Source organism: Choristoneura fumiferana, chromosome 13 (assembly GCF_025370935.1).
Source record: "Choristoneura fumiferana chromosome 13, NRCan_CFum_1, whole genome shotgun sequence".
Classification (NCBI taxonomy): Eukaryota; Metazoa; Arthropoda; class Insecta; order Lepidoptera; family Tortricidae; genus Choristoneura; species Choristoneura fumiferana.
The window spans coordinates 18,170,745-18,182,673 of NC_133484.1; the positions used below are offsets into that span (position 1 = coordinate 18,170,745).

An 11,929-nucleotide genomic window follows, 5' to 3' on the forward strand; every position below is an offset into this window, starting at 1 on the left:
AATGAACAAGTATTTGTATAAATAAAAGGATTCAAATTAAAAAGTTTTCAGTTTACAGCTTTTTTTATTACAATGAGATATAAAAATGTTTATTGTAAAACAATAGTATTATTTACGATTCAGTCATAGTTTGATTTTCATTCAACTGCTTTAATAGTAGCTTCGTAAACACGCTTGTACAGTCATGAAACAATCGAATCATTTAGACAATGTTCAGGAACCTTTTCTCAATAAAATCAGTTTGAAAATGAATTATGAATTTATCAATTCAGTTTTTTAGACTGTACCTACCCATAGTATTATCTTAAGCTCAAGTGATTCTTAATTCTGATTCATTAACAATTATTTGTATTCGATGTTCTATTCTGGTGGTTTGACTAAAGGTTTTAAAGCTACTCCCTCTTCCGCTTGATCGTCACACCGAGGTTTATTGAGATAGCGGTCATCTGGCAGCAAAGTCAGCACTAAAGCAGAACCTGAATAAAAAAATGTTTTTATTAATTAAAATCAATTACTTTGCTACTCAGCGGTGACAAGTACCTACAAAGATAACTACGTCTGCGTATGAATAAACAAGTACGTTGATTTGAATAGACATTTCTCAAGTAAGTACCTACAGCAATAAATATTAACATCCATAGTCGGGTCGTTATTGGCTCGCATAATTATTGAGTCGTAATGTACTCGTAATATTTGTCATAAAGTACCTACTTATTGTTTATCATAACTTTTTTCTCAAAACCACCTAACCTAAGTACATTTTTTGAAAGTCAATTCATATTTAAAAAAAAAATCCGAAAAATTTACGATAAGTAAATTATGAATAGTAACAAAAATTATGACGAGCAAAAATTATGACTTATAAAATTATGCGGCTCTCTTTGAACTTACTAGCAAAGACTGCAGCGAAAAGGTAGAAGCCCAGCCGGCAGCTGTGCACCAGGAGGTAGTTGACAATCTGGATCGTGAAGAACCCACAGAGCCGCCCGCCCGTTAAGGTAAACGCGACGGCTAAAGTCCTGGATAACAAATCAGCCGTATCAGCCGTTAGTCAAAGTGATCGTGATCTTCGGCAGAACGTAACGCGTCACAAGGGGGGCGCGAAATTCGAAAATCAAAGTTCGTATCGTAAATACGAAGTTCGAATTTTGCATTTCGTAGTACAGCAGGGCTACTACGAAACTCGAAACTCGAAGTTCGTGTCGTGTGGTCCCTTTGACACTTATACTATTTAATACGAGAGCGAAGGGACGGTAAGATACGAACTTCGAGTTTCGAGTTTCGTAGTAGCCCTGCAGAGCCCGTTTATGATTATGATTAGGATCTGTTTACACTATTCCAGCAAAATCGTTCTAGTAGTATTGCGTTGCTCGATCGATCTCGTGTTACTCTTTGCGATATTACTAATGCGGTGTAGTTATGTACCTACCTAGCCTACTGGAACGATTTTACCACTGCCATTTAGAGTTCTGACATATTACTTTTGTGGTTCTGACCCCCCTAAGCCCCTAAGCTAACTATGAATATGCGCCTCCACGCAACAATTTTCAATTCGGTTAGTGAGAGAGCGCACGCAGTAATTTTATTTTAACGCACGTGTTTTCCCAAAATTACCAAATATTATTGTGTAAGTGAGTGGACAGCCATGGGGGAGGCCTATGTCTAGCAGTGGACTTCTTTCGGCTGACATGATGACTGTGTAAGTAAATCTCAGCTCAGCACCGCGCTCGCCACCCCCTTGGTCCTCAAGCTCATAGGGTCTAACCATTACCCTGTGGGTAAATCAGACCCTGGATGTTACTGGATTAATGTAAACAGGGTCTTATGTTTTACGAATATTCTTTCCTGTAATATACTCACCTTAAATGTGTAGGGAACAGGGCAACAGCAATGGCAGTGTAGGCCCCCACTACGATGATGCCAACCAGGAAACCGCCAAAGAAGATGGCCGTCGCGATGGCGTTGGGCACCAGGTTGACCAGCGCGCCGCTCGCGCCGCACAGAGTCACCAGAACCATAACAGAATTGCGGCGGCCGAAGCGGTCTACCGCCTTGGAAATAAAGCACGTTGTATCTATATGTCCGACCATTTTATTGCCCTCGTTTGGTCCCTATTATAAGTTAATGTGTCTACTCCAATAATTATTTGTTATAGAGTTTTATTTTCTTTAAAAACCGTTAATAAACATTAATTCATTTTTAAAGAGTATAAAAGTCTATCACGAATAATTATTGGAGTAAGTACACATTAACTTATATATTAAGAAGAGTTCTATCGGACCAGATTTTTAATTTTCATTAAATTTATACGGAATAATCAAGAAAAACTAACAAAAACGCAACGTTGCCAGCTCAGCAAGTATAAACGCTCTTAACACGAGAGTAGAGGAACGGTACAGCAGGGCTACTACGAAACTCGAAACTCGAAGTTCGTGTCGTGCGGTCCCTCTGACACTTATACTATTTAATACGAGAGCGAGAGGGACGGTACGATACAAACTTCGAGTTTCGTAGTAGCCCTGCAGGTACTGACGGACAGTAGCAGTAGTTTCCTATGGCGTGTAAGCATCCATAATAAAATTGGAGCTGCTAACTCGTAGCTTATATTACCGCTTCTAACTCTAACTAATTTTTAACTTGAAAATACAAACTGAAATATAGATGCACAGAAAAACCAGAAAAATAAGACCATCACTGGGAATCGAACCCAGGTCCTCGGTATTCCGTACCGCGTGCTATACCGCTACACCACTGATGGTCAACAGTACAGACACGAATTTCCCCTCTGCACCTCATATCTCAGCTTGTTTGTTTCTTATGTTAGCCACTTAAGCAGTGACGCTAGCGACATCTATACCGTAGCCCTCATCGAGAAACTTTTTTCGGCACTTCATTGGAACTAACCGCTTACCCGGACAAGAGATGTCGTTACTAAGCAATCAAATTAAGATTGTTTTTTTTCGGAATCTTTTTGTATTTTTTATTTAAAAAAAAATACAAAAAGAACATTCGACACGCAAGCGATGCGACAAATTTTACTGCTAAAGATAATGACACTTTCGTTTGTTTTTCTATGTTAGTTTTCTATACTGACCAGACTCAGTATACCGTTGGAGACAAACTGCATGCCGCTAACCACGAGTACCATCAACAGAGCTGTCACGTTCAGGGAGCATGACGCGCTTGTGTTGGGCTATAAAAATACGAGGTGTTTTATAACTGGGTAGTTTCTTCGGTAAATAGTAGATTGAACAACAAGAGCATAAAACGCTCAAGACGTTCATAAAGCCTTCATTAGATTGCGAGGAAATGAAATAGCAACAGTGGAAAAAATTGTTAACTTTCTACCTACCTTTTATTTTTCTTTTAGTTATATAAATTAAAAAATAGGTACCTATTAAAAAAATGTAGAAACTTTTTTGTTTGTGGCTGTATAGGTTAGATTATCAAAAAATGTTGAACAGTCATATTTATTACACAAACAGAATGACAAAGATAATGCGAGTCAAAGTTTGGAAGTGGTGGCCCGTGACGTCACGCCTAGCTAAAAATTGCCACACACAAGAAACACTAACAATCCTCATAATTTTTTGCTTAATTGCCAAAGAAAAAATACTTGTCCAATATTCTAAAGGACTGACTGAAAATAATTTAATTTCGTAATATGCTTTAGCATAAGAGATGACTATTGAGGGTTTTCACAGAGGCGAAATATCGCTAGATGGCGTTAGTATCGTGAGGTTCGTTTGACGTTTGCTTGCGATTGGCTCATTTAGTTATTTAACCAATCACGAGCAAACGTCAAACGGACTTCACGATACTAACACCATCTAGCGATATTTCGCCTCCGTGAAAACCGGCCCTCATTATTCAAATCAGAATTCAAATTCAAAAAATCCAAATGATTTATTCAGTAAATAGGCCGCAATGGGCACTTTTACACGTCATTTTTTTAAACTACCAGCGCTTTCGGAAAGACCATCATTGTCAAGAAGAATGCGCCGCAAAAAACTTGGCAGAAAGTCATTTTTTCATAATAATATAATTACAAATAAAATACTTACTATAATACAAAAAAAAAATAAAAAAATAATAAAATACAGGGATGTATGGGGTCCCTTAGTTACAATACTAAACACTAACTAACTATATCTAAACTATATCTACGTTCAGTGGAAGTGTAGAATGCTTCCACCGTCATAAATTTTAAAATAATAATAACAATAATTTAGTTCTGAAATATACATTTCAGGTCAAGTAACCATTAAGCTTTTGGATTTCGAAGGCAAGTTCACGTCTGCCGCCCCCAAAGTTAGCTCACACGCACTCATGTCATGCTCTGAAAGCAGAGCGGTACCGAGGGCATGGTATTTCTAAGATCTAGCAAAGCAAGAACTTGTGCAACTTACGCCATGAGCACTGTGGAGACTAGTCTCAATGATAGAGCAGAGCGTCATGTTGGAACCTTCTCCGGTTTGAAGCAGCTTAATGAACTGGTTGGATATTTTCGGGAGCCAAATCAGGAAACCACCTATACTGTTGATGGTGAGAACAATAAGCGGAAAGAAGAATATGCTAGATAACACGCGTGGTTTGTGTGTACTAAAATACGTACAATTGCATAATTACGAAGAGCAAGGTCATGATGAGAGTGTATTTCCGTAAAGGTGGTTTGAACAGTGGCACGATGTGGTCTTTCGTTGACGGCTTACCAGCTCCATGTGGCTGATCTGATATTAGACCTTCTACCTGAAAAAATACCAAGACGCTTTGCATTTGCTAACTCTAAGTATCTGTCCTTTTCACGCTTAAACCGCTGCACTGATTCAAATAACATTTGGTATGGTGATAAATACTTTTGAAATCCTGGGCAATTCATAGGATAGTTAATTAGACGGAAAATTTATATATTGTTACTTGAGTTTACCCGCGGCTTCGCACACGTATACTATATTCGATCTGGTAGTTACAATTGAAATTTCGGGATTCAAAAAAAATCCCGAGGGAATTCCCAAAATTTATATCGTGGTCTTCATTGAGGTTGTGTAAGACTGTCCAAAATTTCAAGACTAAAAGTCCAGCGGTTGAAATTTCAAGATTTTATCTCTATCCCGTGGGAATATCGGGTTAAATGTTGCCTATGTGTTATTACAGAGGTCCAGCTACCTACATAAGTACCTGCCAAATTTCATGACTCTAAGCCCAGCGGTTGTTATTTCGAGATTCTATCCCTATTCCGTGGGGATAAAAAGTATCTTATGTTTTCATTCAGGTTATAAACTAACTTTTTGCCAAGTCTCATCTAAATCCGATCCGCCATTTCAGCGTGAAGAAGTAACAAACATACTCACTCACAAACTTTCGCATTTATAATATTAGTCGGAAGTAGGATTTACTGTTATCTGTTGTAATGTATTTTTTTTAATCCGTCCTAAAACACATAGTTACTGTTAAACATAACATAACACATACAACACACAAACACATAACACATAACACATTAAAACACACATAACACATTAAAAAATGTGTGTAAGTACCTGAAACTCATCAGTTCCTTTATTAACCCTATGAATTATCCTCAATATCCTCAGAGCTTGGTCTGTGTTTCCTTTGGCAAGAATGAACTTCGGGCTCTCCTGGACGTAGAAGTATAAGCCCAGGAAGGCGATAACACCCGGCAAGGAGTACACGAGCATCAGGGTCCGCCAGGAGTTCCAGTAGATGCCAAGGGCAGGAATGTAGTAGGAGAAAGTAAGAGGTATAATTGGGATGGCTAGTACTGAAATAAGAAGGGAAAAAAGGATTTAGAAAGAGAAAACGTGGAGACAAAATGTTAAAACTGAAGGCTGATTAATATAAAAAATTAAATCAATAAGTTAGGAGGTAGGGATCTCGAAAAAGAAGTGAAAATATACGGAAAGTCTTTACTTAATCAAAGGCGATAATTTTACACCCCTATTTCCCTAAAATTGCATCCTCAAGGAGCCGGGGTGCGTCGCTAGTTATGTACTCGTACATAGTAATATATAAACCTTCTTGAATCACTGTATTTTTTTGATGAAACTGCATTAAATTGGTTGCGCAGGTAGTTTAAAAGATCCTCAGATAACGATCCAAAGAAGGTGGCCTAGTGGTTTGACCTAAGAGTTATAGTCGCAAGAATTCATGTGTGAAATTACACTTTTGTACTGCGAACTTTACGGTGAAGGAAAACAATGAGGGCTATCGCGTATGAATTCGCCACTAGAGGCGCTAGTGTAGCGTGAGGTCTCCGAAATGTCAAATCTCATAGTTTTTGGGTGAGCTACGCGAGTTTATTTATAATTAGAATAATTTTGTGAATATTTTGCAATATCTGAAATTAATTATGGCAAATATGCGTTCCGGGGCAATGAATGTCTGTGGTCTGAGACAGTTTTGTCTTTCAGAAACCTTTGTCCTCCCTTTTTTCCGAACAAAACGGGGACTATGCAACACTGTGGCATGCTCGATATTTTTATGGTACGGTTTTAAGGTGTATTAAATATGATTTTAATCTAAACTTTGTTTTCACGCCCGTAATAACAGACTTTGAAAGCCATACTTAAAAACCTCACGCAACAGTGCGCCATCTAGTGAGACAAAAAACGATAGCACTCATTTAATAGTGTGTGTGAAGTTCCCAAGCTACACTGGACTCGGGTGGGAAATACGGCTCAAGCGTTCCGAGAGGAGGCTTGAGCCCAGCAGTGGGACATATGTAGGCTGGTATGATAGATGAATGTGAATTAATTGAGGCGTTATTTTATAGAAGTTTCTACGAACCATAATCTACAACTAACTAGCTTAGAAAAATGAAAATGGGACATCAATTTAGTTAACATGTAACTATTTTAATTATCAGGTCAAAAAAATGTACAACCCAACAAAGGACTCTTTTACATGTAACCTTTTTAGACTATTTACCAGCGCTTTCGGAAAGACCAAGTAGTTTAACTACTTGGTCTTTCCGAACTTACCTGGTCTTTTGGTGGTGGCCATACCTGCCATGACGCCTTGTGACACCATCATCAGACTCGAGACTACCAGCATCGTCTGGTTCCGTCGAACTAGTGGTACACTTTCACTGAGCAGCGTCATTGCTATTGGATATATGCCTGCAGCTCTAAAAAAAACCAAAGAGTGATTTGATGAAAGTATCACAATTCACAAACCAGCGCGAAAACGAAGCTTACGTAGGCAAATTATAAGCATGTAGTTTAAAGTTTATATCGTTTATTTCATTCAGTGTAGAATTTTATTACATCATACTTAAATGAGGTACCAACACACCATTGATTTGCTTTGAAAATTGAAACTGGTTAGATATAGTTCTAGTAACTTGGTGCAATGAACGTCGACTCTAGCCCTTGAACACGGTAGAGCGAGATTGTCTACCCCACTTTCACGCCTCTCAAAAGCCTCTACCAAAATTGTATTTTCCACTGGAAACTGGAAAATGGCGCTCTTTGCCACCTGGCGCCCAGAGCGACCGCTTCTCTTACTTTAACCCAGTACTGGCGCTGGTGTAACTTTGACTTAACTGGTACGACTTCATTAACCAAGACATGTCTATAGGTATTGTAAAAGTTAGACTACTTTATAAACTACAAGCAAATGCGTATGGCAAACTGAATACAGAACCAAGAAACGTAGGACCAGAATCCAACTAGAATTGATGTACTTACAGAAAGGCGCTACAGCATTGCAGCATCAGTAATGCGAGCCAGTTGATGGAGAGACTGGCCAGAGCGTTGACCAACGCCGAACTGGTCAGGGCTACCACAAGCATCCGCCAGCGACCGTGGCGGTCACTGAGGTAACCACACAAGACTGAGCCGACTACGCCAGCTGGAACAGGTTATTGCTAAGGTAAGATAAGGTTGTTAAGGTAGCAAAGTGGTAAAAGGGTTTCTGGTCGGTTATACCTAAGTGAGATATTTATACCGAATTGAATGTTTGACTGAGAAGTCACTCTTTGGATCTGATAGCTACGCACTTAAGGTACAAGCAATCTTAGACGATATTATCCTGGTCAAACGCGTAAAGAAAGTGTGGAATAGCCTAGTATAATAGAGAGTGATTGTTGCAGCAATGTGAACCAGTTGATGGAGAGGCTGGCGAGAGCGTGACCAACGCCGAACTGATCAGGGCTACCACAAGCATCCGCCAGCGACCGTGGCGGTCACTGAGGTAACCACACAAGACTGAGCCGACTACGTCAGCTGAACCAGGTTTTTACTTAGATAAGGTAAGGTCTGTAAGGTGGCGAAGTGGTGAAGGAGTGTCTGGTCAATTATACCTAAGTGACATATTTATACCAAACTGAATGATAGATCGAGAAGTCACTATCTTTATCTGATACAGACTTTCACACTTAGGGGCTGTTTCACCATCTCTTGATTAGTGTAAAGTGACAGTTAAATATGATGCCGTCTCTATTTGTTTTGTTCGAATAGACGGAGACGGCATCACATTTAACCGTCACTTAACACTAATCAATGGATGGTGAAACAGCCCCTTAATGTTGTGTAATGTGGTGGTGGTGATTTGTGTGTGTTCTTACAGTGTGGAGGTGGAGCAACTGCATGAACACGCATATCTTTAGGTGGTAGGACTTCTTGCAGGTGGTAGGACCTTGTGCAAGGTCCGCCCGGACTGCTACCACCCACTTTGCTCGCTATTCCTGTTGTGAAGCAGCAGTGCTTGCACTGTTGTGTTTCGGCGTGGAGAGTAAGACAACCGGTGAAATTACTGGCTCTTGAGGTATCCCATCTTAGGCCTCTACTAGGTTGGCAACGCATTTGCAATTGCAAATTGGATTCCGCTGGTGCTGCAGGTGTCTATAGGCGGTGGTGATCTCTTACCATCAGGAGACTCACTTGCTCGTTTTCCATCCAGTCAATTGATATGGACCTCCGCAAAGTAACGCGTGATTCAATAAGTTATGTATACTTATGTACCCATATATGGCGCTGCAACCATAGAGCCCTGTTGGCCCAGAGTAGTGCCAAGATCGCAGGCGCTAGCGGGCACCAATATGGTGCTATTGTAGCACACGCATGCGTAGGATATCACCGCTACAGCTGCAAGGCCTGTGCAGCGGTAGGTGTATGCTCCATAGCCTGGGGATTATAGGAAATACTTCTTAATAACCTAACCTAGAAAAAGCTGAAAAAACCCTGACATTATATATGTATGTGTGTAAACTCTTAGACATAAAATAAAATAGAAATAGGTACAGGAAGAAGTACAAAAGGTGAGCTTATCCCTAAAAAGGGATCTCTTCCAGCTTACCCAGTTATTTAGTTTTATTCCAAAGATTCAATATTCCAAAAACGTTACCAATAATGTTTTATTTTCGTGATTTTTCACCCATAATATACCACAATGTAATGTGATCAGAACGTCGAAAGGTAATTATAATAATGATCCAATTGATTTGAAATTTGCAATACTTATGTAAATTTGGAGACAATACAATTCTCTGGTAGTGACATCTTGGTGGTCCTGCCAGGATCGTCTCCGCAGGAGGGAGCTCCTCAATAGTTAATAGTAACCGACTTGAAATTTGGTACGGATATGCAGTTTAAATAACAATGCAAGTACAATCAACAAAAAGTACAGTCTTGCTACTTGTATTAAAAATTAAATTTTTAACAGTTTTTACTAGGTCCTTACTACTTTTTAGTCGTCCTCATAACACACGCAGACACATCCAAGCTTATACACGTCCCACTGCTGGGCACGGCCTCCTCTCAGAATGAGAGGTGGTTCCCACGCGAGTGCAGTGCGGATTGGGAACTCCACACACACTATTGAATGCCATTAATGCTTCGCAGTTTTATGCAGAGAAAGCTTGTGGTGAATATTAAATTATTGCGAATAGGGTTACCATATCTCTGGTTTTGTCCTGATATCTCAAGATTTTGAGACCCTTCTCAGGATTCTGGTCGGATTTTGGAAATCTTGGATTGGATTATGAATTAAATTCGGGTTTTGTTCCGTGTACCTTGATTTTAGAGCAGCTCGATAGAGTTGCATTCGCAAAGATCACGAGACGACTGGAGAATTGCGGGCATGCTGGTATAACTGTCAGTCAGAAAAATAAATCGGACGTAACCGGTCTACCCTCTTCCTAACAAGTAATAAAACCCGAATTTAATACATAAAATTAGAAATGACCGTCTAAAAAATCGTCTAAAATATTGTCTAGGGAAATCTCAGGAGTTTTAGAATTCTCAATTAAATAAAGGATTTTTTAGATCTTTTTATTAAGAAGTCATTATCATCCCAGCCTATATACGTCCTACTGCAGGGCACAGGCCTCCCCTCAGAATGAGAGGGCTTGGGCAGTAGTTCCCACGCGTTCCCAGTGCGGATTGGGAACTTCACACACACCATTGAATCGCTTTGCAGGATTGTGCAGATTTCCTCACGATGTTTTCCTTCACCGTTAAGCTCGTGGTAAATTTCAAATGTAATTCTGCACATGAATCAGAGGTGCAAGCCGGGGTTCGAAGTTCGAACCTACGATCCTCTGCTTGAGAGGCCATAGGTCAAACCACTCGGCCACCACGGCTTATTAAGAAGAAACACTGTCAAAATATAATTTTCTTTATACATAATAGAGATTAACTAATCAAATCAACTTTGTTCATGTTAATTGAACAAATAAAATCAACCGGGATCACAATAATATCAATACTTAAGATAACAGATAATTGACTTTTTTAATTGTACCTAAATTACGTTTTTGGGTAAAAAAATTGGTATTGCGACCTTTGTCTCAGGATTTTTTGACGGAAATCAAGCTTTTTCTCCGGACTTTTGTTTTTTTTATCTGGTAACCCTACTCGCGAAATTTTGAAAAACTCTCAAGTTGCGTGCCCGAGTTTGAACCTACGTAGACACACACTTATTAGGTATTATAAAGATGTGTCAATAATTTTGGATATCCTACCAGTTTTATCAAGTGCTACCTCGAAAGGCACCTTTTCATCAGTTTTTTCTCCATTTATTGTATTCTCCATCACTAACACTAGCAGATCTACACACAAACATACGCTATAAACTTTAAAACTATACTCATAGTTAACCTCAAAAACGTTCTCAAATGAATGAATTCTATATTTTCATTACATCTGTAATATAAATTTGATAATATTTCGGTATCTTGAAGAGGATTTGCCATTATCATTTAAGTTGACTTATAGTGTAGGTACGGCAATGATTTTCAATAGGTAATAATCGCGTATGAATTCGCCACTAGAGGCGCTAGTGTAGCGTGAGGTCTCCGAAATGTCAAATCTCATAGTTTTTGGGTGAGCTACGCGGGTTTATTTATAATTAGAATAATTTTGTGAATATTTTACAATATCTGAAATTAATTATGGCAAATATGCGTTCCGGGGCAATGAATGTCTGTGTTGTGAGACTGTTTTGTCTTTCGGAAACCTTTGTCCTCCCTTTTTTCCGAACAAAACGGGGACTATGCAACACTGTGGCATGCTCGATATTTTTATGGTACGGTTTTAAGGTATATTAAATATGATTTTAATCTAAACTTTGTTTTCACGCCCGTAATAACAGACTTTGAAAGCCATACTTAAAAACCTCACGCAACAGTGCGCCATCTAGTGAGACAAAAAACGATAGCCCTCATTCGATAATGCTGATTATAAATTATGTTCATGATTATGACGATTGTTATCAGTAAGAATTTTGCTTGGTTGGTCGGTAGAAACTAGAGACCGTGACAATCAAACAATCACGATGACAATATTAGTTAACATTAAAATAAAAATAAAAACCGGCCAAGAGCGTGTCGGACACGCCTAAAATAGGGTTCCGTAGCCATTACGAAAAAAATAAGTAATATTTTTCTAAGGATTTCGTATTTTATACG

The 11,929-nt window shown here is 39.1% G+C and overlaps 1 protein-coding gene across 1 annotated transcript; it reads right to left on the reverse strand.

Moving 5' to 3' along the window:
• Positions 1–106: 106 nt before the first annotated feature.
• Positions 107–11,186, reverse strand: LOC141434227 (uncharacterized). Its single transcript, XM_074096601.1, has 11 exons — positions 10,985–11,186; positions 8,985–9,146; positions 7,710–7,872; positions 7,026–7,147; positions 5,541–5,782; positions 4,616–4,749; positions 4,410–4,536; positions 3,095–3,193; positions 1,861–2,051; positions 892–1,019; positions 107–476 (listed from the first exon to the last, which is right to left on the reverse strand). Exons 1-11 carry the CDS (start codon positions 11,052–11,054, stop codon positions 361–363), a joined length of 1,554 nt encoding a protein of 517 aa, XP_073952702.1. The 5' UTR covers positions 11,055–11,186; the 3' UTR covers positions 107–360.
• Positions 11,187–11,929: the final 743 nt, after the last annotated feature.

Coding starts and splice junctions, on each gene's coding strand:
- LOC141434227 (XM_074096601.1), bottom strand. CDS start 11,054: ATGGAGAATACAATAAATGGAGAAAAAACTGATGAAAAGGTGCCTTTC. Junction 9,147..10,984: donor GGTAGCACTTGATAAAACTG/GTAGGATATCCA, acceptor TATAATCCCCAG/GCTATGGAGCATACACCTAC. Junction 2,052..3,094: donor CCAACGGTATACTGAGTCTG/GTCAGTATAGAA, acceptor TTTATTTCCAAG/GCGGTAGACCGCTTCGGCCG.